This window comes from Anas platyrhynchos, chromosome 21 (assembly GCF_047663525.1).
Source record: "Anas platyrhynchos isolate ZD024472 breed Pekin duck chromosome 21, IASCAAS_PekinDuck_T2T, whole genome shotgun sequence".
Classification (NCBI taxonomy): Eukaryota; Metazoa; Chordata; class Aves; order Anseriformes; family Anatidae; genus Anas; species Anas platyrhynchos.
The window spans coordinates 8,656,037-8,682,156 of NC_092607.1; the positions used below are offsets into that span (position 1 = coordinate 8,656,037).

At 59.2% G+C, this 26,120-nt stretch overlaps 3 protein-coding genes across 4 annotated transcripts; all 3 read right to left on the reverse strand.

Annotated features, from left to right (window-relative positions):
• Window positions 1–3,461: 3,461 nt before the first annotated feature.
• BLCAP (BLCAP apoptosis inducing factor) lies at window positions 3,462–10,965 on the reverse strand. 2 transcript variants are annotated; one of them, XM_027473076.3, is made up of 2 exons: window positions 10,793–10,965; window positions 3,462–5,184 (listed from the first exon to the last, which is right to left on the reverse strand). In XM_027473076.3, the coding sequence occupies exon 2, from the start codon at window positions 5,099–5,101 to the stop codon at window positions 4,838–4,840; it is 264 nt and encodes an 87-aa protein (XP_027328877.1). In that variant the 5' UTR covers window positions 5,102–5,184; window positions 10,793–10,965; the 3' UTR covers window positions 3,462–4,837. The 2 variants fall into 2 exon arrangements, with proteins under 2 accessions (XP_027328877.1, XP_005023946.4); XM_005023889.6 differs by lacking the exon at window positions 10,793–10,965 and adding an exon at window positions 8,481–9,226.
• Window positions 10,966–12,250: 1,285 nt separating this feature from the next.
• On the reverse strand, window positions 12,251–18,073 carry PIGT (phosphatidylinositol glycan anchor biosynthesis class T). The gene is made up of 12 exons (XM_027473100.3): window positions 17,869–18,073; window positions 16,999–17,176; window positions 16,328–16,455; window positions 15,605–15,705; window positions 15,402–15,488; window positions 14,975–15,062; window positions 14,795–14,892; window positions 14,357–14,522; window positions 14,059–14,259; window positions 13,357–13,522; window positions 13,137–13,220; window positions 12,251–12,753 (listed from the first exon to the last, which is right to left on the reverse strand). Exons 1-12 carry the CDS (start codon window positions 18,056–18,058, stop codon window positions 12,501–12,503), a joined length of 1,740 nt encoding a protein of 579 aa, XP_027328901.3. The 5' UTR covers window positions 18,059–18,073; the 3' UTR covers window positions 12,251–12,500.
• A 1,077-nt stretch (window positions 18,074–19,150) lies between these two features.
• DBNDD2 (dysbindin domain containing 2) lies at window positions 19,151–25,734 on the reverse strand. The gene is made up of 4 exons (XM_027473105.3): window positions 25,574–25,734; window positions 21,252–21,407; window positions 20,605–20,742; window positions 19,151–19,748 (listed from the first exon to the last, which is right to left on the reverse strand). The coding sequence occupies exons 1-4, from the start codon at window positions 25,614–25,616 to the stop codon at window positions 19,540–19,542; spliced, it is 546 nt and encodes a 181-aa protein (XP_027328906.1). The 5' UTR covers window positions 25,617–25,734; the 3' UTR covers window positions 19,151–19,539.
• Window positions 25,735–26,120: the final 386 nt, after the last annotated feature.

Here is a 26,120-nt window from a genome sequence, read left to right on the forward strand (position 1 = left end):
CCCACCTGCCTTTTTCAGTGTCGAAGTAAAATATTTAGCTTTTTTTTTTTTTTTTTTTTTTTTTGGATAATAATAAAACTTTGGAAAAACCTGAAAACGTCCAGCTTTGTGGGTGGTGGGGGGCGGAGATGCTTCGGAACTCTGATGTTGTTGTAAATACTTTGCAATTTGATAATTAAATACAAACAGACCTCACAAAAACAAACAAACAAAAAAGCGTAGCTCATGTATGAGAGGGCTTCTTGGCATCCCTGGTAGGGGGTCGGTGGTTACCACAGTGCGTGCAGCTTCTCTGTGTGGCTCCTGGGGTTTTGGGGGGGCCTTTTCCATGCGATGTGCCCCAGGTTCGGTGCGCAGCCCTGCAGGATGCTGTGCGCCTCTTGGGGTTGGGATTGGGCTCGGGGGGACCAGAGCTGCCTCCAGCAAGGGGAACCTTTTCCATCACATCCCTCCTGCTCTGCCAGAGCTCTAAATCCACCCCTGGGTAACAGCCAGCACGAAATACACCTTTATATTCACTTACAGCCCCCTGATTTATATAAGCTGCATGGAATTGCGCACAGCAAGCCTGGCTGCTGGTGCTGGGTGAGCTCCCAGGGGAGGCAGGGGCTGTACTGGGATGGCAGCCGGCTCCTGTCCCACATCCATCCATCCCAAATCCTTTTCTGCATGGGGCCGTGCGGGTGGCAAAGCCCAGGCTGGGGAGGGAAGGCTCCTCTCTGCAGCCTGCTGGATCAGTGGGCTGGCAAGGAGCAGGCTCGCTTCATTAGGGTAATTAGTGGGTGCTGATTGGGATCCCTCAGCTGGTGATTAAGTAATTGATTTGTACCAGCGGTGCGGTGGGAATGGGCCCTTGGAAAGCAGGGCTGTGGCTGAGCCTCAGCGGTGTGGGGTGGTTTTGGTGCCCTGCAATCCACGTGCTGCGCTCCTGCGGTGCTCTCCTGGGGCCGGTGAGTGAGCCATGTGTGGTCCTTGGTGCTTAACGCTTTGGGTTTTACTTCTCCTTAAAGCACTTAAGCGATTGAGGCAGTATCTGGTGTTGGTGAGCCCCCTGTGTGCTGGGGGGGGGCTGAAGCTGCTGCAGCCCTGGGGTTTGTCCCTGGAGGGGGCAGAGGTTTGCTGGGCTGGGGGGTGAGGAGGAGCCCCCACCACATGTCCCCATCCTGAGCCGGGCAGACGTGCCTGGGGATTACAACGCTCACCTCCTCTAACAGGCTTAATCTCGCTGTTTGTGCTCTCGCCTTGCCTCGTGAACTGGGGAGAGGGCTCGGGCGCTGGTAGGGGGCTGCTCCTGCTGGGGGGCTGCTGGAAAGGATGCGCTCTGCTTGGCCTGAGCACCCCCTTAATCTTCTCCAAAGTGTGTCAAGTCCCAGCTCTTGATCCAGGCTGCTGGAGGGTGAAGGTGGAAAATGCTGAGGGTTTGTCCTGGCGCTGGGGTCCTCCCTCACCCCCCTGCCTGTTTGCTCGGAGGCACAGCGCAGCCCTCTTGCTGAGGGTTAATCTCTGGGCTCCTGAGACAGGCTGAAGTCCTCACCCGCTGCACTTAGCTCCTGCCAGCCGCCGAGGGCGAGGAAAATGCCCCTTTCATGCAAGGAGCGGGAGCAAAGGGCGCAGGCAGGGGAAGGGCTGGCCCGGAGCGATGCTGGTGGCTCCCTGGGTCCAGCAGGGTTTGGGCCAGCCCCGGGCTGGTGGGAGCAGGTGAGAGGTGTGGAAGGGGGCACAAGGAGAGGAGCCCCCGGTCCCAAAGCTGCAGTGGGGAGCCCGAGATGTGGCCAGCCCCGCTGCAGCTCTGATCGCTGGGATCTGAGTTTGGCTTGGTGTTTTTTTTTTTCTTTTCTCCTTGCCCTGACCCTGCAGTGCCACCAATCTGTTCCGTGACCTAGAAAAGAAAACCATCTCCTTGCGATGGAAAGGCAGAGGAGTAGCTTAAGGCTCCTGCTCCCCCGTAGCCGGGGAGCGCGAGGCAGATGGGCAATTTGCAAAGCCAGGTGCCGAGGTGTGCTCTGTGCCAGATCCCTCCCGGCCAGTGCCTGGGCTGGGCAGGACGTGGAGCCACGCAGGGACCCCCCGGTGACAGGGACACCCCGCTGGGGGACAAAAGCCACTGCGGAGGAGCCACAACCGCGCCCCTGTGGGCTCAGCCCGGCCCGTGGCGCGCAGGCAGGGAAGCCGTGGTGCTGCTCTCCAAAAGCTGTCGGGTTTGACCTGTTCTGCAGTTGCAGGCTGGTTTTTCACGGCCTCGATGAGCTGGGGATCAGGGCATTAGCATGGGATGTGAGACCCGGTTGGCTTCCTCGCCCTGCCCGAGGCTTTCTGTCTGACCGCGATGAAGTGACTTTAATTTTCTATCTTGGAGATGAAGATTGCATCTCGGCGCGCTGAGAGGTGGCAGGCAGTGCCCCGGTGAGGGCGATGTGCACATCAAAGCGCGCCCTTAACTGCGTTTGGGGTGGGAGTGCTGTAAAAAGCAGATTTCCTACGCATCAGTTTGGGATCTCCGGTTGCTGCACTCTTTTGAAGTGCCTCTCTCCCCAGGTCAGGTCTGGCAGAAGGGGAAGCCCAAAGCCCTGTCCTGGGCTGGGCTGGGCTGGGTGTACGAAGCCAGGGCTCGCTCTCACCCAGGGCTGTCTGGCTTCGTGGCTAGGGCTTATTTAAATTGCAGTAGAGCGCATCTTGGCTCATTAGCAACTAAAATATAGCTTTAAACTGACTGCATTAGCTTAAATTAAAAAAAAAAAATCCTTTTAGCTTAAATAAATAAAAGTTGCTCAGAGTGCAGACAACCGTGTTGTCACAACTTGCCAATGAGAGGACTTCCTTTTTCCCTTCTATTTTTATTTACACTGTAGCTAGCACGGCAGCTCCTGGGATTCCCCTCAGCCTGACAGGTGACGGGGCTGCCACCTCTATTCCTGAGGATGTGTCACGCTTGTTTTTTTGGACGGGCAAACACTGATATGCCTTGAACGCCTTCCAATTTGGGCTTGGTGTCCTCAGGAGCGAGGGTGGACGTGCAGCAGCTGGGTCCCAGCCCCGTCTCTGCCCACAGCGAGGGGACAGCACTGGGGGGACCCCGCAGGGCAGCCTCGGGTGCACGTCTGGCACTGGGATCAGTGGGATTTGGGGTCAGCAGGACTGCAGGACACAGCTCTGGGGTTGGGTTTCTTAGCGAGTAAGGGAACGGTGAGGATCTGTCACACCAATACGGGCACAGCCAGAAGCTGCCGCCTGCGCTGTGTGCAAAATGGGCTAGTTTTAGGGGTTGCCTGTAGGTTTCCCAGCCTGGGTTAGGTTACCCTGTTAGTGCAGCCGGTGCTGGGAGCTGCAGGGCTGACAGGCTCTGCCTCCTGCTAGAGGCTGGGATTACAGCGCCGGGAACAAAACAATGCAGAGACGCGTGATTGCTGGGCTGAGGCATCTGCAATGAGCAGCGAACGCATCACGCTGGGCAGGAGTCCATAGACCAAAGTTTATAAAGCTTTATTAAACATTTTGAACAGCTGTGCAATGAACAAACAATACTCGGGAAGTTTCACAACCTCATAGCTCGAACTTCCTCGGGACAGCAGCAGCCGCTTGTGCTGCTCTCCCCTACGGGACTCGTAGACTGAAGTGAAGATGAACAGATGGCAAACGAGAGGGAACCCTTGGCCAGTGCAGAGACAGAGCTTTGTGTTAACCCCCGAGGTTGCTCATCAGCAAACCCCCTTGCCCCAGGGAAGGCTGCCCCGAGAGCCGCTGCTGCAGGCAGCAGTGAGCGCAGAGCTCTCAGCAGCGGCTGTGTAAGAGCATCCCGCTGCCACCCAGCCCTGACATCCTCCTGCCAGGGGAGGTGGAGGCAGCGGGCGCCCCTCTGGCCTCTCTCCTTCCCCAGCGCACAGCACCAGCACCCTCTGTCACCCCTGGCCTGAGAACAGTCACCCAAAGCAGCTGAAGCAGCCGCTGCTCCAAGCTGTGCCTCCTCCTCGGGACCCTCTCCTGCCCTGCCCACACGCAGCCTGCCGGGCTAGCGGCGAGCGTTGTGGGGTGAGGCTCGTGGCAGCTGTGAAAACCCCACGTCTTGCAGCATAGCAGTTTTTTTTTTTTTTTAATCCCAACAGTCAATACCTCAGTAAACCCTGGAAATCTAGCAGGGGAAGCGGCAGTCTCCGCTGCCTGTGAGGCTTTATAAAAGCAGCAGCACAACTGAGGCTTTCAGGCTATGACCTCGGAGCATAAGTAGTTCAGAAAGCACTTGGGCAGTGCGCGCATCTCTTTGGCAGGCGGAGCGGGAGGAGATGACTCAACTGCCTCTGGCCCCAGCAGCTTTTGGCCAAGTGCATCTGCGAGCTGCCGAGCTTTCCCTTGATCAGCAAGGCGGGAAGGCTGGCTCCCCGCAAACAGAAAGATGGAGAGGCTCCTGTAGCTACTTGGGCAGAATCAGAGGGCCGGGAGCCCTGAGTTAGACCACCGTGGCCTAATGCAGACAAGAGCCACGCAGCTCCACCACCACGCGACAGCTGGGCAGAGGCCAGCAGCTCTTTCCTCTACCAGTTCTCAGTTAGGAGGGCTGGTGTCCGTTCCCAGTGATATGGGAAGGGAAAAAAGAAAAAAAGACTTCTGCTTCTAAAAAAGCAGGTGGTGCTGCCAGAGTTCACACAGTAAACAAGTCAAATTTCACAGGCAGAGTGGGAGGGCTGGTCAGGAATTTACCACTCAGGTCCACACACACGTTACAGGAAACAGGCTGGTTTTACTCCAGTCACATGCCTAGCACCCCCTCCCCTCCTCCCTAGCCCCCCCTTTTTTTTTAAAAAGCAAAACCAGAGCTGTCAGCAGACTGGAAGATTATCGTTCTCTAGGTGCCCACGATGCTGGGATCATGAGCTGATTCCGGCAACTGGGATCCTGTGCAGTGATACAAGAAGCAGTTCCCCCAGCAGCTGTAGCAGATGAGGAACAGAGCTGCCAGGAAGACCAAGGCACAAATCGTGCAAGGTTTCCGTTCCAGGAGGAAACTGAGCAGGTAGAAGCCCATGAACATTGAGTGACTGAACCACAGCGCTGGGTTGAGGGGCTTGGGTATGAGCAGGACAGGCAGCAACCACTGCAGGCAGTACATGGTGTCCGGCTGGTGGGGGCCCTGCGGCAGCAGCAGGCAGGTGTGCTCCCAGCGGTCTTCAGCAGCTCCTCGGGTGGGCTGGTCTGTAGGGATGTGAAATGTCAGACTGTCAGAGACACTCAGCAAACAGACCAACAGCAGTTCTTGCACAGTTCACGCGTTCCCAAGCATCACACGCTGATGCTCAAACCCCTGATGTGAAATTCTGGTGTCACCCTCCCTGCTTCCTGAGGGAGGAGCTGGGGACACGATTACCTCTTGCTGACACAGCAGCGTATCCCCTGCGTGCTTTGTTTCTCGGGCTCTTACCCTGGCGAACAGTCCTGAGACCCTTTTCTTTATAGTGCAGGGGAAGAAAGGTGGAGGGGGAAGCAACAGAAGAGGAAACAAGCTGCCTCCCTACACCTGTATTTCTACAAGGCTGTCCAAAGTCTTGAGTGACGGTACAAATGTGCAACCGAGAGGTAAACTCACAGGTGGCGCAAAGGAAGAAGCAAAAAGGGCTGGTTTGGTGTTCAGCCACGCTTCTGGGGAGTGTTAAGCACACAAATGCTTCATCCCCAGGCACAGCCCCACTGCAGCCGGCTATGGGGACAGCAGAAAATTTGAACTCGGCACGTAGCTGCCCGGGGGAGCCCCGACAGCGTCCGTGCTGCTAAACAAAGGAGAGGACCGTCCCTGCTTAAGGGATTTACAACCCTTGCCAATCAGCTAAAGGCAGATAAGACAAAGCATGCGAATGGATCAAAGGGGAGGGGACAGTCTCAAAATGGCAATTTTCATAAGTGCTGTAAACACAGGATTTCCTTTCTTGGATTATTACAAAACCCTGTGGAAGCAGCGAGCTTCAAGGGCTTCTCTGAGCAGGGATGGCAGCACACTAGCGGTCCAGAAAATGCACTTCTATCTTTAGCAACTGGATCAACTACACTGTGTTGTTTTTCTTTCTAAGCCAAACATCTTCAAGTATTTTAGAGGGTTTTAAAAATAATAAATGCCTTACAGGTGTTCTTACAGAGCCAGAGCTGTTGAAAGAGGGCGGAAGAATGGAGTTGAGCAGTGTGGGATAGCAGCAGCCGGTCGGGTTAGCAGATGTCAGTATCGCTGGGGAGAGTAACTGATAAGATTTCCCTCAGTTTGTGGAACAACTCCTAGCTCACTGCCCCTAAAAGGCAAAAGCACACAGGGGAATGCTGCAAGAGGGCCCAGCTTGGAAAGCCTGCTCTTCTTCCCTGCTGTCCTGCAGCACATCACGGGGACACGCAGGCAAGATGCAGGAAGATGGGCAGGACAGCCCCAGCCTCACCCCAACTAACCAGAGCCTGGCCAGAACAGCTTTTTTGGCAGCAATCCTTTTATCTGAACATACTCATCTGCGAGGTATGCTGTCAGGAGGATGAAGGGCTGAGCCAAGCCTGTTCGGATTAGGACTGGGGGGCGGGAAGGTTGGTAGGATGAAGGAGTGAGAAAGTAAACAAACAGCACAGTCCTCTGGCTCCTGCTGGCAGGAAAAGGGATTTCCTGGCAAAGGGAGAGAGAACGAGGGACTGAACAGAAAAGCCAAGAGAAAACCACAAATGGGTCTCTTCCAAAAAAACCACTGAGGTCAGGCCCGTGCCTCACAGCTCGGGAAGCTCCCTGGTACCGACCAGCTCTGGTGTGGGGAGCAGGATGCACGCTGCCATCGCCCTGTTCCTGGCAGCAGGATCGATGCTAGTGGTACTGAAAGAGAATGCAGGCCAAAGGCCCCACCAGGGCAAACAGATTAAGAGTATTTGGGGGGAGTACGTTGTGTTGGCTGTCCTGCAAGAGAGTGCTCTCCAGCAGAGAGGCCAGCTGGGGTTCCGTTAGGCAGCCAGAGGAATAAGGAAGTTATTTTACACGGCAATGTGGCTGGAGTTAAAGGAATAAAATCCCAGTGTTAATCCCATCTCATGCGGCTCACATCTTTAAGGGCAAGTCTTGAGTTTCCCTCATCTGTGAGCAGATGATCTGGGAATGCTGATCACTTATTCCACAGCCAAACATGCTCTCTGCGAGCCTCTGCACATCACCGAGCTCTTTCTGGAGTATGAGTGCTGCTGGAGCATTGGGTAACTTCTCCAAGGGGAAGTGCTCAGAGAGCAGATTTAACAGATTCGTAATTGAACCACACTGCCCAATCTCTCAGTTCCTGTCCTGCCAGGATGACGCTGCGCTGAATACAACCAAGTTGTGCTAAATCAGTGATGTGGCCAGCTTAATCCTCCTGAGTGCTCTCCACTTGACGTTTCCCATAGCCTCCCTCCCAAGTGCCTTAAACACTGGGCAGGGCAAAGCACTGCATGAACACCATGCAACACTGCGGCCAAATCCAGCCCTGAGATCACGTCAGCTCCACTTCTCTTGCTGGACTTGTGCTGCAGTCTTCAGGTCACCCGTTCCTAAAGCCTTAGCGTTGTGCCTACAGATAACTGCTCCGGGCTGTCTCCGCAGCAAAGGATGGATAAGAAAATCAGCCTAGGACAACGTGTCTATCATAGTACAAACTCCAGAATCATCTAGGCTTGTTGTCATAAATACCTCGGATGTAACCATGCTACAACCACCAAGCCTTTGGCTCTCAAACTGCACTTGATTACATTTCATGAGTATAATTAAAACTCGTGACAGCTGCACTGAACTCCAGGGCCTGGCCTTCTCATCGTGGCAGGCTCCTTCCTACACACGCCACTCTCAGAACAGGTTACCCGTTCTTAAATATTGATATTTTCTGGAGGAGCCAGTTGCTCGTAGCAATCAATAACAGCACTCTGCAGAATAAAGAAGCATTTAATGGTGGTTATTTTTACTGTGAAGTTTCTATGGCAGTGCCCTTCAATCTGCAAAGCTCTCAGACTTCTAACAAACGCAGGTGTTTCAGCAGCTGAGCCTTGTATCTGCAGTAAGCTTTATTTTCCTCTGCCCCTTAGCTACCCACCAGTTAAAGGCTGAAAACCTGCAGTCTGTGTGATCTGGCAGATCTTAGATAAGGTAACCTTTGCTTGAGAATCCTGCAGCTCTGTATTCCTCAAGACGCACGCTCTTCCTCGTTCTTTGCTGGAGGTTCCTGTACGCAGCTGGCAATGAGCGTTCCCTTCCCAAGCTCTCGCTCCTCACGCTGCAGAGGCCTTCCTAGGGAGACGCCACGTCTCCCACTGCCAGCTCGTTAGGGAAATGGCACTCTCCTTAGTGCCCAGGATAGCGAGTCCCTTCCTGAAGCTGTCATAGCAGTTTTGCCTAGATGCTCACCTAGATCTGCAGGTGAAACTTGCAAATGAGACATTCCTCCCTTGTTTTCTTTGTCCCCTCCTCATGATCCAAGCAAAAGATTACCGCGTGTCCCCGAGCCAATAATTACCTGTCACCCAGCAGCACCTCTGCGAGCTCCATTTCACAACCGCATCCTGCTTTTCCTCAACCAGTTGCTCCTGTTCTCCCCTGCCTGCCTGACTCATCTGGTTCCTCAGCCGGCCTGGTGTCCTGCTCCCCTCAGGAGGGCTCGAGTCATCTGACTTGGCAGCCGCTCGTGTTTACCAGCCAGTTCCTCTCCGTCGCACCACCACTGCCTCCTCTCGCTCCTCCGCAGCTCCTCCGCCACTCAGACTTGCTCGGAGCCCCTCTGCAGCACAGCACGTGCTGCTGCTGCCATCCTGCCCGCAGCCAGCGCTCTGCGGTTCCCCTCTGATCTCCCTGTGCTGCCGGAGCCTCCCTGCCAGCTCCCGCAGGCAGAGGAGCAGCGTGGGGAGTTCCCCGCACGCCTCGGCAGCAGGCGCACACCAATACTTGTCCACACGCCTATTAATCAGTCTCCACCGTGCTCACGGTCCTTCCTCCGCCCTCCCGAGACCATTCAAAACGAGCAGGTGGGACTGGCATGTGATCGTGGGGAGGGTTTGCAAATTCCCAGGCAAGCCCGGCACACCTTTCCCACCCAGAAACAAAACTTTAATTAGGACAAGTCCAAAGCGAGTAGCCCAGCACAAGCCTCGTGTTTTGCAATGGATCGTTCACCTTTACAATAAATCCATCTGAGGAGCTCGCAAGCTGCTCCTTGGTATTCTCCGAGATAATTCAGCACTTAGAAGGATGAGAAGTGCTCACACACCACAGACGTGCTGCATCAGGAGGCCAATACCAAGTTTACGTGTTTCTCAAGAACGCCTTCAGTCCTTAACAAGCCAAATGCCGGGACAGAATAATCAGCTGGCTTTCACTAATCACTCGAGGTACTTAAAAGGTAAGCTTGTTCAGACCTCACTGAGGCAGCTGCTAAGCCAGTGGTGTCCACAAGGAAGGCAAAACTTGCCCATGCTACACAACCCAGTCACCCAGAGTCGCAACAAAAGGCTGCACAACTCCTTTTTGTGTGTGGCGATGCCAATCTCCCCCTCTCCCAGGAGCCCAAGTTCCTGCTTGGGAGTTAAAAGCCACACGTCTAGATACAAATCTCTCCAGTTAAATAGCGTGGTGTACTTACAGCATGCCTCGGGGCCTCGCACCTGAGTTTCTTATGTATAAGGCTTGCCTGTACCATAGTTTGCTTAAAAGAGTTTAAATCAAGGACCTTGTCAGAGCCACGCAGCTTGCTGTGTGGGCAGAGCTTCCTGCTGCCTGCGCGTGTTTGAAGCCAGCTCTCAAATACTGCGTGGTGTCCAAAACAGCTGCTAAGCACACAACATCCAAAGCGCCGGGGAAAAAAATAGGTGAAAGAGCTATCAAGTGACAAGGGTGTTTGTTTGGTTTTTGCCTTTTTATCTACAAAAAATATCGGCGCACCAGCTTTCGAGATGTCAGCCCTCCCAAAAAAAAAAAACTACAAATGAAACAACTCAGGGCCATAACTGTTCAAACTGTTAAGTCTTATTTGTAGCAACAGGGTTTTAACTTCTGCTTTTATTTCAGTCATTGCCACTATTTTTCTATGCTTTTTTTTTTTTTCTTTTAAATGCTTGTTCTGCCAGAGTGACTCAGCTGGAAAAAGTGAGTCTTCAACTTTTGGCCAAGGCTTTGTGCCACTCTTTGATAAGTTCAAGCCTTGGAACACCCGAGGGAGACTCGGCAATGGTGCGAGACGGTTTGCGAACACTTCCCAAAAGGGCAGCGCCTCCTTGACGAACCAAGCCTCGGGGGTTACAAAGCGCTCTGGTTTCTCAAGCTGGGGACGATCCGGAGCAGCGTGCGTTTCGTGAGGAGCGGGGACGCTCCCTGCAGCCCCTCTTTACCATCTCCACAGCCGCTCCCTGGGCCCTGTCCCCCTGGGGAAGCGCTCAGCTGGTGTGCAGCCAGCACAGCGCCCTGCCCCGTGGGGGTCACTGCACAGTGGGCAGCAGAGGCGACAAACCTGTGGCCGTGAGCAGTCGGGCAGCAGCAGGCAGCAGCAGGGCAGCAGCAGGCAGCAGTTTCCCAGCAGCAGCTGACAGGATCAGGGCCCGCTGCGCCCTGCACCCGCTGCCAGCCCCGTTCCCCTTTGTGCCCATTTCTCACCCCCCAGCGGCCCCGGATCTCCACCCCTGCCCTTCCCGTGACGGGCCGGGATGGCGACCTGCAGGCCTGGCCCGGCCCCTCTGCCCCAACCCCGCCTTGGTGGCTCCGGGCCGGGTTTCAGCGCCCCCCCTCAGCCCCCCCCGGCACCCCCCTGCCCCACACGGCCCCCCCCAGCCCCGTACTCACGGCGCGGCGCCTCCTCCCTCCTCCTTCCTCCTCCTCCTCCTCGTCCCGCTGCCCCTCAGGCCGCCATCCGGGGCCTCCCTCCGCGCCGCGGAGGCCCCGAGGAGCGCCCGGAGCCGCCTCAGAGCCCGAGCCCCCCCCCGGGCCCCGCCGCCCCCCCCCGCCCTGCCCGGCCCCCGGCAGCGGGGCCGCTCCGTCCGCCGGGGCGCGCACTGCGCCTGCGCGGCCACGGGCGGAGGGGAAGGGGAGGGGAGCGCGCATGCGCGGCCCCGGGGGTGGGGGGGGAAGGGGCAGTGCGCGTGCGCGGGGCGGGCGGGAGCGCGCCTGAGCTGGGGGGGGTGTAGGGGGTATAAGGGGGGATATGGGGGGGGGGGGTATGGGGGCGCTGCGGCTGTCCCTGGAGCCTGGGGGGGCCTGGAGGGGTCCTGGGGGGTCCTGGGGGCTGTGCCCGCAGCTCCTGCTCGGGGTCACCCCCCCCAGGTGTCCCCTTCCCTCCACCGCCCGCTGACCCCGTCCCCAAACACCCGCCCCAGGGCACCCCCAGGGATGGCGACGCCACCACCGCCCTGGGCAACCCGTCCCAGTGCCTGGCTGCTCCTTCTGAGCAGAAATGGCTCCTCATTGCCAGCCTGAGCCTCCGCTGGTGCCATCTGGTTCCCTCTGGTCCCATTACCCGTTACCTGTGAGCAGAGGCCGACCCCCAGCCCCCACACCGTCCTTTCGGGCAGTTGCTGTGAGCAATTCACGGCAGTGTTTTCATGTCAATGAAATTCAATGCAGTTTCAATGGAATTCATTGCAATGCTGAGGTTCTTGTGCTTTGTTTCCCTGCCCGCACTCAGCTCTGTTCCTGTCACCACATCTAAGGTGCGAAGGGTGTACCCCTGGAACTGAGCCCACCCTGCAACCAGCAGCAAAATCACCCTGGGGAGGGTGTTCAGTGGGGCCCCTGCTCTGTGCTCCCAGCCCAGGGCTGCAGGGTGCTGAGCCCAGGCTCCTCAAGGCTTTGGGGACACCGTGTGGCACAGACAGGCAGAGATATATGGCAGAGCTTCATGGGAAGGGATGGAGGATCGTGAGTTGCTGCGCAGGGGAAGCAGATGGAGGGGTTTCAAAACACTGCGAGTGAAAGCTCTGCTCCTGGCTTCTTTAAAAAAGGAAATAACCTCCTGGTATGAAAGAGGGGACAAGCAGATAGTTCACAGACCCAGTCTGGAGGTTCATTTGCAAACTGGCTCAGATGTGCTAGAGGCTGGAAGGAGGGCAGTGAAATGTGGCAACCAGAACTGTGCTGGCAGAGCAGACGCAGCCGTTCCTGCAGTGCAGGTCATGCCCCTGACCCCCAGACCATCTGCATCTTCCCCTAGCCGACCACAGCAGTCTGCTGGACACTTAGCAGTGTCTTCTGGGGTCAGCTCTGCCTGTGGGGTCAGGAAAGCAAAACCAACGAGCAGCACAAATGTACAAAACAGCTCAAGTTTACTTCCAGCATTGTTCCTGGTAAATAAGTTACTCCTCACCCAAACAGACAGCTTGCACATTTCCTAATCCAGTGCGAGTGCAGCTCAGTGGTTACTGCGCTCAGGGCCCTTTTCCATCTTAATTCTGGAAGCAAGCTCTCAGCTTGTAGGACCCAGGAGAGATGTAGGCAGCAAAGACAGGAGGCAGCAGCACGTTGCTGCTGTGCCCTGCTCCAGCGGCCCCGGCTGCTCTCAGAGGGGCGGCACGCCCCTGAACTTACGGATGACGTTAGCCAGCCGCTTGGCCAGCCCTCCCCGGCTCGGCTCTTCCACGTGAAAGGTTCTGGTCAGCAGGTTGTAGAAGGAGCCATAGCACACCGCCACCACGGTGCAGGTCAGGCAGATGACGTTATAGGGCATGCTGAAGTCCGGCGTCGGTAAGTTCACCAGCAGCGGCTCCGTGTAGAGGCGCACGAAATAGCTGGAGCCATCGGAGGAAGGGAAGCTGGAGAGGGGGAGCAGGAGAGTCAGTGCCACCCTGCACAGGACCGCCACTTCGTGCTGACCAGCGCTGGAGCTGGGTGGCCTCTGGAGGTGCTCACAGCCCCTTAGGGGCCAGGCTCTCCCCGGGACCTCCAAATCTCAGGGGAGACCATAGAAGAGGCTGCGGGGACTCACACCACCAGCTGCCCCTTGTAGTCACCCCCCTGCCAGCAGCCCCCCTCGGAAGGGCTCCTGGGCTGCTGTTCCTGACACATCAAGAACGTCCCGCAGCAGCTCCCCAAGGAGCCACGAGTCTTTATAGGCTGGTGAAGACCAGATAGGGTAACTGCAACCAGCCCACGTGCTGCAACACTGCCCCTCTCTCCTGGGGACAGGAACACTCACAGCGAGGCGAAGAGCGGGCTCTCCTCCACGTCCACGTCCTTCATTGCAATGACGCTGGGCACCAGGGCACTAAGCACAGAGGGACTAAGGAGACAAAGGACACACAACTGTCAGTCCTGCCAGCAAAGGGACAGCACGAGTTCTTCCCAGCCCCAGAGACCTGGGTAGCCAGCCCTACACAAAGCCCAGAAGGGGACAAGGACCTGAGCGATGCCTTTACCTGACGTAAAATCCGTGATTCGGGTCAGGCGTGTACTCTGTCCACTTCAGCAAGGCTCTCTCAAACTGGATCGTGACCTTGGTGACAGAGTTGGCTGGAAGCTGGATCAGCATTTCCAGCAGGTGAGGCCGTTTGCGGTCCTGCGCTGGCTGGTAGTGGATATAACCTAGCCCCAAAGACACCCGTCAGTGGCAGTGGAGTGGCACTTGTGCAGCCTCACGTTGCCTAGAGATCTCACTAGGTGGGTGCTCTTGCTTCTACTGTCCTGGGAAAAGTTTTCGGGGCAAGTGAAGATGTAACAAGTAACAAAAAGCATGGGTTAAAGCTAAATCTGGCTGATCTTTAGCACTGATGACCCACAGAAGTTAGGTGTTCATAAGAAAGGGTAAAAATGTAAAACATCATCCACTCATCAGTTTTACATCGAGCTTCCTTAACTGCAAAAAAATCAATGTCCTTTGCTTTAGATTCTTGCTGGGTTATGAAACACTGCCCAAGGGACTCTTAGAGAATGGACTTAATAAAGCCTCATCTGCGGCGAGTGCTGAACCAAAGGCTGGGAAAACATCCTAAGATGTTTTATTTCCCAGTCCTGTTCCCCAGTTATAGCTGAGGCTCAAGGGAGGGGCTAAACCATCTCTGGAATGAGCTGCTCGTGCCAAGGGCCTCGGATGCCATGTGCTGCTGGGAGCAGCTACTCACTTGGCTTGTTTTCCTTCCCCTTCGTGATGATAGTCAGGGTGTGCACGTAGAGCCGCAGATACCACGGCACGGTCTCCAGTAGGATCACGGGGAAGGCCCGGTAGGGGTGAGTGTTGTGGATCAGAGTGCTGATTTCACCAGTCTGCAGCCCGTACCCGCTCACGTAGCGCTGAGCGTGGAGCACGGGTGTTGACAGCTCCTCTGCAAAAGGGAAAAAGAAACAGGAATCAGGGGCTGACACCAGGTGCTTTTGGGCCTGGAGAGACAGCGCAGGGGGAACAGCGCCCCGGTCACTCACGGCTGTCTTGGGGCCGCTTCCACTTCAGCTGCACGTTGAGGCTGCGGGATGAATTGAAGAGTGAGGGGCTGAGCAGGTCGTAGACCGCGTAGGTTCTCTTGTCTCCCTGCACAACAGCTTCATGTAAAGACGTTGGAGTGGGGGTCACTTCCAGTAGCTCTTTTTCCTGAGAAAGCAAGTTGGCCATGAAAAGGGACGTGCCTCTTGTAGTAACTGGCAAAGCCCCTCTCAGAAGTGGCCAGCTCAGCACGCTTGCTGACACTGCCACGCTCCTCCTGAGCGCTTCAGAGCAGCCCTGCTCAGAGGCAGGAGAGCACTGCAGCCCTTCAGCAGCCCTGGAGGTCTCCAGCCTGTGCGGAGTGTGGAGGCAACGATGCTCCACAGCCACGTGAAGTGGCTGAGCAGAGAGCAGGGTGCCTGTAAGTCCAGGAGTGTTACCTTGTTCTTAGGGGAGATGTCAACGTAGACCTTGCTCTCTGATGCCAGAGGACATGCGTCAGTAAGGGTGCGAGAGAACATCTTAAACAAGGACCAGTCTGTGGGAAGGAAAGTCAGTGAGAGCAGCGTGAGGCAGGCTCGGGGCAGGTTGGGGGCACAGCATGCTGGTGCTGAGCTTACCTTTCTTTCCTTGGCCACTGGTAAAGCTGTCAAAGACCACAGTGAGGGTCTGCCTGAGCTCCCAGGAAACAGCCAGGCAGGAAGCATCCTGGGGAAGAGAAAGAGGTGGCTCTGATCGCACCTTCCACAAGGGCAGGGCAGCAGGAGAGAGCTCGAACTACAGCAGGACTGCAAGAGTCCCAGCGGGGCACAAGGTGAGCCACCGAACCCACTGCACGGGAGCTGGGCAAAGCAGGGTCACCTTGAAGTCACAGCAAAAAGGGTTCTGGTGTGCTCTTGGGGGCATTAAAGCTGTCTAGAACAGAGCCCTGGGGAAAGCTCCCAAATGTCGAGCCTCTCCTCAGTGCCTGAAGCCCTGGGCTGCCAGGAGAGGCCCAGCTGCTGCAGGAGGGAGGCACAGGAGGGAGCCACTGAGCCCGACACTCACCCGGCAGATGGGGCGGATGTGCACGGCCTGCGAGTGGTAGCTGCTGTGGAACAGCCGCTCAGCCTTCAGCAGCACGGCCAGACCGGCCTGCGGGGAAGAGGAAGCAAAACTTTGGTTGCAAATTGCTCCCTGCAAGGCCACGAGACTTCCCGGTGTACGCTGCTGGACTGCCCCCAGCTCCCCAGAGCAGGACTCGCCGTTACCTTTGAGCCACACGGCAGCAGCTTCTTCCAGGGCGTGAGGTTCTCTGTGCAGACGACCTCCCGGGGCAGGACAGCGTAGCGCAGCAGGCGGTGATCCGTCCCTGGGAGGGCAGGCAGGGGGTTAACAGCAGGCACGACACGCTCTGAATACGCCCGAAATGCCACAAACTCCTTCAGGAATAGATCCTACTCTGTTCAGGGTGATTTGGACAGACTAGGTGAGGGTATCTCTTGGCAGTTTTTTTTTTCTGAGGGCCTTAAATCCTGCAGTTCTCACTCTCTGTTTTGTAAAATGCTTTTCAGAGAGACAGCCGAGGGGCTGGGAGCCACGTGCTGCTTGTGGCTTTCCTCTGCTCAAGCGTAAGTCTCATCAGCAGGGAGAAGAAATGCTTCCAACAGGTTAACCCCTGCTGTCTGTGCCCTCGTGCTCCAATACCTTCTGCTGCAGCTGGCAGCAGTGCTAGCTGGCAGGGAACCAAACGGGAACGCTTGTTCTCCCACCCCTCCTGGGCGAGCTAGCAGAGCAGCAGCCTGTGCGGTGTTTATTCTGGGACACCGGATTTCCCCTTCTAGGGCTACCTCATCGCAGTGACTTGTGAGCTCGGGAACAAACGCTGCCAGAGCAGGGCCCGCACATGGGCTCCCCCAGTGCCACGGGGCAGAACTCAAGCCGGGGACAAAGAGCACGAAGCCGGCCCCCAGGCACACACGGGTCGGGCTCACCGTTGGCTAAGCCCAGGGGTTTGAAGGACGCTGTTGGCGTGACCGTGTTGGTGGAGTCGATGAAGTTCAGAGAAGCGCAGAAGATTCCCGAGAGGATGTTACTCAGCTCTTTCCAGGCTTTGTCAACACTGTGAGAACAAACATCAGTTTACTCAGCAGCTCGGGATAACAGGTGGTAAATCAACACCGTTCAACAGCCCTTGCGGGGTGGAGGCAGCTCTGCAAACCCACAGCGAGCTGCTGGGCTGAGCCAGAGGAAACGTGCGACAGGGAACGGTGGCAGATATGGGATGGGAGTCAAAGGAAGCGAGTCATGGATGAGAGCTCAAGACGTAACCCCACAGCACAGCGAGGGGGTTGTCAGCACAGAGCCCCGTGAGGGAACTGCTTGTTCCTTTAGCAAACCAGAGCTTTCTCTCTCTGCACCGCTCTGCCCTTTGTGCCTTTTCTGCCACGGCCCCTGTTGTTACGGGCTCATTATTCCACCAAGACACTGCCAAACCCCTTCCAGCTCCAGGCAAGCCCCAGTGAGAAAGGCCCCGGGGAGAGGACAGCAGTGCTGCCGCCCGCCCTGCCCTGCCTCCCGCAGCCCACACTTCCCACCCAGCACGGGCTGTGACCCCAAACACCCGGCGGTGCCGTGGTTGCAGTGTCGCCGTGCGGGTACCTACTCGGGGACGGAGTCCTGGAACCAGACCCAGAGCTCGGCACCAGCGGGGGCGCCCAGGGGCGGCTGCCCCCAGCTCTGTGTGCGCCAGAAGCCCTGCGTCAGGGCGAGGTGCAGCTCCCGCACGCCCTGCGCCGCCACCAGCTGCCCCAGCGCCTTCGGGAAGAGCCTGTAGTGAGAGACTGCGCGCAGCGTCAGTGCCGGCCAGCACAACCTGGCCTGCTCGCATCATCATCCCCAGCCTGCTTGCGTCATTGTGGCTTGGCCTGCTTACGTCATCGTGGCTCATCTTGCTTAAGTCACCGTTCCCTGGTCTGCTTACGTCATCGTGGCTCATCCTGCTTATGTCATCATGGCCAGTCCTGCTTACATCATCGTGGCTCGTCCTGCTCACGTCATCATCCCCGGCCTGCTTGCATCATCGTGGCTTGGCCTGCTTACATCATAGTCCTTGGCCTGCTTACGTTGTTGTGGCTCGGCCTGCTTATGTCATCACGGCTAGTCCTGCTCACATCGTCCCCAGCCTGCTCACATCATCATGGCTTGGCCTGCTTATGTCATCGTGGCTCGTCTTACTTATGTCACAATCCCCTGGTCTGCTTATGTCATCGTGGCTTGTCCTGCTCACGTCATCGTCCCCAGCCTGCTCATGTCATCGTGGCTCGGCCTGTCTGCGTCATCATCCCCGGCCTGCTTATGTCATTGTCCCCATCCCCCTTACATCCCCGTGTCCCCACACCTCGCGGTGCCCCCTCCCTGTCCCCACCAGCTGTCCCCGCCTGGCGCCGTGACGTCACGCGGCCTCCCCCCGCCATGACGTCATCACACCCCTGCCGACCTCCCCCCCCCTCTCCCGTGCCGTCACGGCCCCTACCTGCCCCCCGCCGCAGGTCGGCGTCCCACCGCGTGCGGAACTGGAAGGCGGCGGCCACGTCCCCCGCGGGCAGCGGCCTCAGCAGCAGCTCCTCCCGCAGCGCCGCCCCCGATCCCTGCCCCGGTGCCCCCAGCCCCGGCCCCGCCGCCCCCAGCAGCAGCAGCAGCAGCAGCGGCCCCGCCGCCATCATGGCGGCCCCGGCCTCAGCGCTTCCGCTTCCGGTCCGTTGCCATGGAGACGCGGCGGGGCCATGGCGGCCTCGGGCCTAGTGGGGAGGGGGGCGCCGGGGCCGGCCCCTGAGGGGCGAGGGATGGGGCAGTGCTGTGGGACAGGGATGTCACCGTGTCACAGGGCTGTCCCCGTCACGGCTGTGCCACACATGGGGGTTGTGGAGTCACCGTCCCCGGGGGTCTTTAAAGGACGTGTGGGTGCAGAGCTGGGTGCTGGGGGTTAGCGGAGGAATGGGCAGGGTTGGGTCAGGGGCTGGACAGGGTGACCTCGGGGGTCTTCTCCAGCCTGGGTGATTCTGTGCCCTAACACCGTCCTCATCCTCATGGCTCACATTGCCCTCATGTCCCAGCCCTGTCCCCGTGTCCCAGCCCTGTCCCCACAACATCCTCCTCTTCCCAGCCTGCCCCTCCGTTTCCCGGTCCCCCTCACCCCTTGATGAGCTCTTTCCAGAGGCAGCGGCTGTCTTCAGGCAGGGACCCAGCTGGATGCACGCTGCCTTCACCAGCCGCCAGCAAGATGGGGGCACCCCAAGGAAGGTCATGCCGGGACAGCGTTGGGACAAGGACACGATCGAGCTCACCGCTCCTCTTACCCCAGAGACCCAGCAGCCTCCACACACGGCTGCCTGGTGCAGGAGGGATCATGGCAAGCAGCTCAGAGCTCCCCTGGGAAGCAGCAGGGGTGCATGGCACTGCCGGGATCCAGTTGCTTATCTCGCAGGCTCCTTCCCCCCTCAGGGTGACTGCGGTTGTGCTGACACAGCCGGAGCAGCGACAGCACTTTCCTGGCCTGCAACCACTGATAGAGGCAGCAGCTCTGCGATGGTTCTTCCGGCACTCCTCAAAGCAGCCTCCAGCCGGGACAATGCTCCCTGTACTAGTTTTGGGGAGCAACAGCTGCTGGTGCTGCGTGTGCTGAAGTACTCCTCTCAGCTGGTTGGCACGGGATAGCTCCCTGCAGTCCCCACCTAACCATCATCTTCCCTCCTGCAGCCCGCACCTAACCCTCATCCCCAGCGCTCCTGTCTCCCAATAAGACACGCACCCGCTGCTGGGTTAGACAGGAGTGTTATTGTTGTGTCTGCTGTTGTTAAATGCTTGTCCGGAAAGGATCCTTGTCAGTGCGACCGGGGGAGCTGGGATCCCAAGGGATGGCTTTCTGGGAACGGTGTGGGAGGGACTGTGGGATACTGAGCGTTCGGGGGGGGAATGAAGCAGGGAGTGTTAGCAGCAAAGCCTGAAGAGTTAATTCTGGGAGCCTAACAACACCCCTTTCCTTCTCCCTTGGCTGCCAGGAGAACCTGTGGAGGGAGAGGGGGGAAACATCTCCCCTCTCCTGCAGGGCAGCAGTCCAGGATGGGGCTTAGAGTGCCAGCAGCCTTCCTTCCTCCAGGCTGGCAGGTCCATACAGAGGAGGCTGGGAGCGGGGCAGAGCTGGCTGCTAGCTCCTGGCCGCCTGCTCTTTAGGACTGTCCTCCTGCAGGTCCTCCTCGTCCGACTGCACCACGGGGGTCTCGGCCCCCTCCTCGCTGGTGTCCAAGCTGTTGGGATCCGTGGAGACGGACGACGTGGAGGAGATGCGTGACTTGGTCTCGGCTGCGCTGGGCACCGGCAGGGTGATTTCCTCTGGGCACTGGCTGGCGTCTGCCCCTGGAGCAGAGAGAGGTAAGAGAAGGAAGAAAAAGGCTTCTGGAGGCTTCTTGCTCCCCGAACTTCACGGGTATCCCCACAAAAGCACCTTGCTCCTCTGCGGGCTGCACTGCCCTCCCACACGCCGCTTTCAGGTGCAGCGGGAGCCACGGGTTGGCCCTTCCCCATCTCACCCCCCCGGCTTGGCGCGAGGCCGTGCCTCGCATTCCTTCCCCATTTTTGGCAGCGGAGCCGTTTCTGTCTCGCGTGAGGCGCGGCTCGGAGCCGTGCTGCGTGAGGCTGTCGGCAGGATGTGCAGGGAGATGTTTGGGTTGGCCTTGGTGGCTCGCTGCAGCGCCTGTGCGTGGGGTGCTGGCACCCCAGGCTTTGCTTGTGGGACCTCAGCACAGCTCTGCTGCTGGAGTATGGGAACTGGCTGGGGAGAGAAGGGCTCCTACAGCCTCCCCGCTGAGTGCAGCGAGCTCTGCAGCATGGTGGGGACCTAGAAAATAATGGCAAGACGCGGGCTGCTCTGGAGGAGCTTCAGGACAAGAGAATTTGCCCCGCAGACTCTGGGAAGTGTCTGAGCTCTCTGGTCTTCTGCAGTGAAATACATTTACAGGCTCCGTACCTCTGGGCTGTGGAGGTGGGTAGAGGCAGGGACCAGCCCATGGTGAAGTCTGGCCAGCCTCACAGTTGGCCAGACACTACGGAGCTGTCTTTGTACAGGGGGTGTGCGTGTACGCAGGCACGCTGAGCGCTGGGATGGGTGACTGACAGAGCAGGGCGGCCAGGGCTGAAGAATGAGCTGCTGGGGGGATGCTGGGGGCAGGAACAGCTCCCGTGCTGCACCACAAAGCGCTCTGGCTGCCTGTACCTGGCCCAGAACTGCTGCTCTCCTCCGTCCCGCAGCCCAGAAACACGTCCACGGTGTCCTGGTCTGTCAGGTCCATCATGTCCATCTGCTCCAGCACGTCCACATTCACCTCCATGGAGGAGATGCTGCCCAAGGGGGCTGCGGAGAGAGAGGCCAGCAAAAAGGTGAGTGCAAGGCAAAGTGCCAGGCAAAGGGCACTCGTAGCCTGTGGGGTGAGGTCTGTCTGTCCCACAGACGCCGAGCAGGACCCCAAAGTGGGAGGGCAGCCTTGCAGTGGGAAACTGAATTCCACCTGCTGGTAAGAGGTCCCCGGGAGAATCCTTTTTCCTTAAAATATCCCTCTGGAAAACCTTGCTGTTTCGCTGCGCCCCCTGCTCCTGTCCCAAGCTGCTGTCTGGAGGAGCCTGTCTCAAGCAGTAACTATGCAGGGAGCCAGCCAGGGTACAGGGCACCCAAGTTCAGTGCCTTTGGTGAAGTGGTGTGAGTAATCCGCACGTACACCCCCACGCAGCGTGTGTGGTCTTGTGTCCGTGCGGGACAGGCACGTCCCCAGCTGCCTTTAGACTGGGGACACCCAACCCCTCTCTAGCGGCTGTGCCAGTTCCCTGAAACACCCCCAGCCCCGTGCCGGTGCCCACAGCACTCACGTCTCCGGTGCTCTATCTGCAGGTGAGACACAGGGAAGAAGAAATCTACGTCGTGCTGGAAAACCTCCTCAAAGAACTTCTGCCGCTCCCGGAGCTTCAGCTGCTGCTGCTGCATCTGCTCCGTGTCCAGGCTGCGCTGCCCCTGCTCCATGTCGGCTGGGGAGGAAGGCGAGGAGGGTCAGGCCAGGAGGGGCTGTCCGAGCCCTCCTGCCTGCCCCAGCTCACACGGTGCTGCTGTGCTGGGGCGTGGGTGATTCCCCTCTGCTCTGCTTTGCTTTTTTTTTCAGAGCACAGTGATCCAGTCACCCTGAGTGGATGTGACAGGCTGGAGTGGCAGCACCACCAGCACTTGCTGTGCCGGAGCCTCAGACCTCCCTTCTGAGATTCAGGGCAGCTAGGAGCTGGGGGACCGCGTGCTGCTTGCACTGCTGCTGAAGTAAATTATCGAGGGGGGAAAGGGTGTTGGTGTGAGGTCAGCCCCGGTTTGCACATGTTCGGAATTCATCTTTCCTGCGACAAAACAGAGGGCTGCCTGTGAACATCAACAGGCAGGGGAAACTCCCTGGAACAAGAATTGGCGTTAGTGCTCCAGACTTGCTGGGCTGAGGAATGCATAAGGAACAAAAGGGATTAGGAACCTCGTTAGCCCTGCACATGCTCACCCCTGCTGCCACCCCTGCCGCCACCGGCGCTATAAATACAGCCGCACCCACGCTCGCAGGCTCCCGCGCTCACATCCCCTGCTTGCACAGCCAGCTTGGCTTCTGCCTGCACAAACATTTTCATTCCTGTAATTCCTCCTGCAGTTCAGCGCCGGTGCTTGAGTCCCTGGCTCGCACGGGAACGACGGAGCCCTTGGGCAGTTGCTGAAGGAAAGCAGGAGTGAGCCTGTTGCTGCATCCCAGGAGCTGGTGCATCCCTCGGGGGCTGGGTACGCGCAGCAGGTAGGACCCAGCTGCCACGGAGGGGCCGTGGCTGGTGACCCGGGCTGTTCCCAGGCTGGTGTTTGGCCTCAGTTGTTCCACATTTCCTCTCTGCAGCTCTTGGCCCGGCCGGCACAAGGAAAATGTGATTACTGGAGCAGGCAGTGCAGTAACCAAGGGAACCAAACAAACATCCCCTGCTTTGCCTGAGCACAGCCCAAACCTTCCACTCCTCCGAGCTAGGGAGGGAGCCGAGCAGCAGCCAGCGCTCAGCATCCCCACCCTGTCTGGCAGGAGCAGGGGCGAGGGCAGTGGGGGGCTGTCAGCAACATTTGGTGGGGTAGGACCACAATGGGAGAGAGGCGGCGGGCCTGGGGAGATGTCCTGGAGGTAAATATCACATCCCGAGAGCCCCTTCGGTGCTCTTCTGCCCTCTGCACCCCGTTCTCAGGGACATCCTTCAGCTGAACCCCAAAGCACGGTCCAGGATAAGCTTTGCTTAACCAGCAGCTGATGGGTGCTGCTGCCCCCCAGCACAGGGCGCAGGGGAAGGTTTTGCCTTGCCACCTGCAGCAGGGCTCAGCCAGGGACAAGGAGGGGCTGCACTGGGACAGGGACGGAGGTGACCAGGGCACTGATTACAGAGCTGGTGCATTGCTGCTGCTGGAGCCAGCCCTGTCCCGTCAAAGCTCTGCCCCCCAGCCCAGCTGTGCCAAATCTGTGGCAAACAGCCCACAGTTCGTCACGCTCCTCAGGGCTAAGGAGAGCTCATCGGGCTGGGCTCAGAGCGCACTGTGCCGGCTTTTTATCAGCAGGAGGACGTGACCCCTCGCCTGTCGCCTCGTCTCAGCTCAGGCTCCTGGATTCGGGGGGATGGAGCAGCTCTCTGTGCAGCCTCTTCCCAAAGGGGCCCTAATCTCAAGGTGAGGTGGAAAGTCTCCAAATTATGCAAAATAAACTAAAACACTGGCAGGTGCTGCCTGTAGTGCTGTGAGCGTGGCTGACCCTCGCCGTTCACGTTCTCACTGTCCATCCCCATCGGAAGGGCGCGATGGGGACAGTGCTGGTGGCAGCATTCCTGTGGGTGCACGGGGAGGGCAGGCCGGGATTCCTCTTGCGGGAGAAATGAGCAGGACCTGTTTGTGAACTTGTTTGTGAGCTCTGGCCGGGGCGCTGGGCACGAGCACTGAGATGCCATTGTGGCCGTCACACCGGCAGCTGCGCCGCTGGGCTCGGCCTGAGACCCGTGACCGTGGTGAGAGTCGGGGACGGAGCCTTCCCCCTCCTCCCGGGCCTTTCCGGGCACAGGAGGAGCAAACAGCCCCGCTAGTGTGTGGCTGCTACTCAGCAACCCTGGCTGGGGACATAAAGGAGAGCGGCGTTCCCTGCCGCTGCCCTTCCCCATGTGACGGCCGGTCACGCTCCCTGCCTGTCAGCGGCGGGGATTGTCTCATCCGGCTGGCATGTTCCCACCGAGGGACACGTTCGGCCGCACAATGCGGTCCCTGTGCACCGCGGGGGATTTGTCAGTACCTGCTGGTGGCCTGCCTTTTATTACTATTGTCATGGTTATTACTCCAGCCAGCTCAGCCAAGGGGCCGGAGGCTTATCTGCATTCAGAGCCAGGCCCTCCCCGCTGGTGGCTGAACCTCCCGCGCGCCTGGGCCGGCCCCGAGCACCCCGCTGCCTGCAGATCCTTCCGGCTCTCACGGCTGGCTGGGCAGCGAGGCGCTGCCAGCTGCCCCGTCCTCATCCTCCCTGCCGTGGGAGGGAAGGGGAGCAGCTCCTGGGATGGGGCTGGCGCGGGGCGAAGCAGAACGGAGCTCGAGGGAGCAGCGGTGGAAAGGTGTTCAGGCGGCGCTCACGCTGGGAGCTGAGCGCGTTTCACTTGTCTGGCTGCGTTTCCCCGGGGAGGAGATGAGTTTTCCATTCCTCCTTGTCCCCGGGATCCCAGCACAAACCCCCCTCTGTGCTGGTGAATGGGAGGGGTGTGCTTGGGGGTGGGAGAAGCCTCGTTAGTGGAGGCACCAGGCCAAGAGGGGATGGGGACGGCCTTTTCTTCAGCCCGCAGCTCACTGATACCTCGTGGAAGTTTCAAGGCAGTTGAGTTTTGTTTTTCAGGACCTTCTTTGAAGAGGGGCGATGGCGAGGGGTGCAGATTAAATGAGAGGCTGTGCCGAGCGTGGGCTCGTTCCCTACAGAGCTGGGGCAGCCTCGCTCAGCCTCCTTTGCCCCTCTCCCTGCACTTTCCCGGAGCCAACCCCGTGTCCGTGCACCTCTGGAGCGGTCAGGGGCACCCCGCTGCCGCTGGCTGGGATGCACCTCGCGCTCCCTGCCTCTGCAAGGAGATGGGAGCAGAGCAAGAGACAGCTCCTCGGCCACCTCAGCATCCTCTGGGACACCCCGCAGAGCTCACAAGTGTTTCCCTATCAACCCTGCCCCAGCAAAACCACGGTGGCACGAGGAAGTCCCAAGGGCTCTCGGCTCCCTCAGCCTCGGGAGAAGCAGCCGGAGGGGAGAGCTGGGAACGGCGGTGGGGAGGGGATGCCCGAGCGTGAATTCCCTGCGCGGGCCCTTCCCAAACAGCACGCCTGACCTCGTGCCACAGCCGAGCAAAAAATAACCCCGGCCCCGGTGAGAGGAAACGCAGCGGGCGAGCGCGAGGGAGGCGGTGGTTTTGGCAGAGCCATTCGCTAGGAAAAGCAGGGGGTGAGGAGCCGGGGAGGACGCGGCACCGCACAGCCCCTGCCTGAGCAGCGGTCTCATCGCCTGCGCTCCTCCGAGCGATCTCCAAATCCCCTGCGTCTCGGCACTAAAAATATCCCTGCCGCCCAGAGCTCTTTCCCCAGCAGAGGCTGTGTCATAAGACCCTGCTATTTACGGGGCCCTGATTCAATTCCTGCCGAAGGAGGACGGGGAACCAGGAGGGACCGGACGCAAGGCAGGGCTACGGCACCCTGTCCCCCGACACCTTGGCACTTGCTGTCGCTCTGCCCGGCCTCCTCTGACCCCAACCCTTACCGCAGGGGGGGCACCCGCTCCTCCGGGTGCTCGGGGGGGATCCGGGGGGCGCCCCAAACCCGTGGCCCAACAGGTGCCCGAGCTCGGGCTGTCTCCGTGCAGGTGCCCCCGCAGCGCATCCCCCTCCGGGGCACGGAGCTTTCCGGGCAGCCCCTCACCGAGCAGCCGGGCTGCAGGGGGATCAGCACCGGGGCTCGGGGGCTGTGGGGCGGCGTTTTTAGGGCCAGGCTTCGAGGCGAGCAGCGCTGCGGGGCAAGGAGCACCCACGGGCTGCGCTGCGGGACGGGGAGACGGGGAGGGGGGGGGGGGACCGCGTTGCCAGACCTCTCCCATCCCACCCCTCCGAGCTCCCCCCGCCGTTTGGCGGCCGGTACTTACCGGGCAGCCGCCGGTTGCGGCTGCGAGCCCCGGAGCCCGACATGCGGCTTGTGCTGCTGCTGCCGGGCCGGCTCAGATCGGGGCCGCCGCGGCTCGCCGCTCGCCCATGCCGCGCTGCGGGGCGGTGCTGGGCGCTGCGCGGGGCGGCGCCGCCGAGCCCGGCCCCGGCGGGCGGGGACCGGCAGCGGGGAGACCCCCCCCCCCGGGACCCCCGAAATGAGGATGGGGATGCTGGGGTGAAGGGGCGAGGGGAAAAAGGGGGGCGGCGCGCAGCAGCCGGTGCTCATGGAGAGGAGAGGTCCCGGGCGGTGGGAGGGGGGGTCCGCGGTGCTGGTGCCCCCGGAGGGTCTCTGCTCCCCGGGGTGGGGTGGGGGGCACGGCTGGGCAGTGTCAGCCCCTCTGCAGCCTGCTGGCAGCCGGCCGGGGAGCTGGGGGCTCTGCCCCACGCGTGGAGCAGCCCCTGTGGCAGGGCAGGGAGCGTGCCTGTGATTCACGCTCCCTGTGCTTTGTTTTTTTTTTTGCTTTTCTTCCCCAAACGGGCAGCTGA

Excerpts from the sequence above, each read along its gene's own strand:
- BLCAP (XM_005023889.6), bottom strand. The coding sequence starts at position 8,577 with ATGAGTCAGGCAGGCAGGGGAGAACAGGAGCAACTGGTTGAGGAAAAG. Across the intron at positions 5,185-8,480 it reads GAGGTGCTGCTGGGTGACAG|ACCAGCCCACCCGAGGAGCT; the intron begins GTAATTATTGGC and ends ACATCCCTACAG.
- PIGT (XM_027473100.3), bottom strand. The coding sequence starts at position 18,058 with ATGATGGCGGCGGGGCCGCTGCTGCTGCTGCTGCTGCTGGGGGCGGCG. Across the intron at positions 17,177-17,868 it reads CGACCTGCGGCGGGGGGCAG|TCTCTCACTACAGGCTCTTC; the intron begins GTAGGGGCCGTG and ends CGCTGCGCGCAG. Across the intron at positions 16,456-16,998 it reads TTCCAGGACTCCGTCCCCGA|TGTTGACAAAGCCTGGAAAG; the intron begins GTAGGTACCCGC and ends TTGTTCTCACAG.
- DBNDD2 (XM_027473105.3), bottom strand. The coding sequence starts at position 25,616 with ATGTCGGGCTCCGGGGCTCGCAGCCGCAACCGGCGGCTGCCCG. Across the intron at positions 20,743-21,251 it reads GCAGATAGAGCACCGGAGAC|CCCCCTTGGGCAGCATCTCC; the intron begins GTGAGTGCTGTG and ends CTCTCTCCGCAG. Across the intron at positions 19,749-20,604 it reads GAGCAGCAGTTCTGGGCCAG|GGGCAGACGCCAGCCAGTGC; the intron begins GTACAGGCAGCC and ends TCTCTGCTCCAG.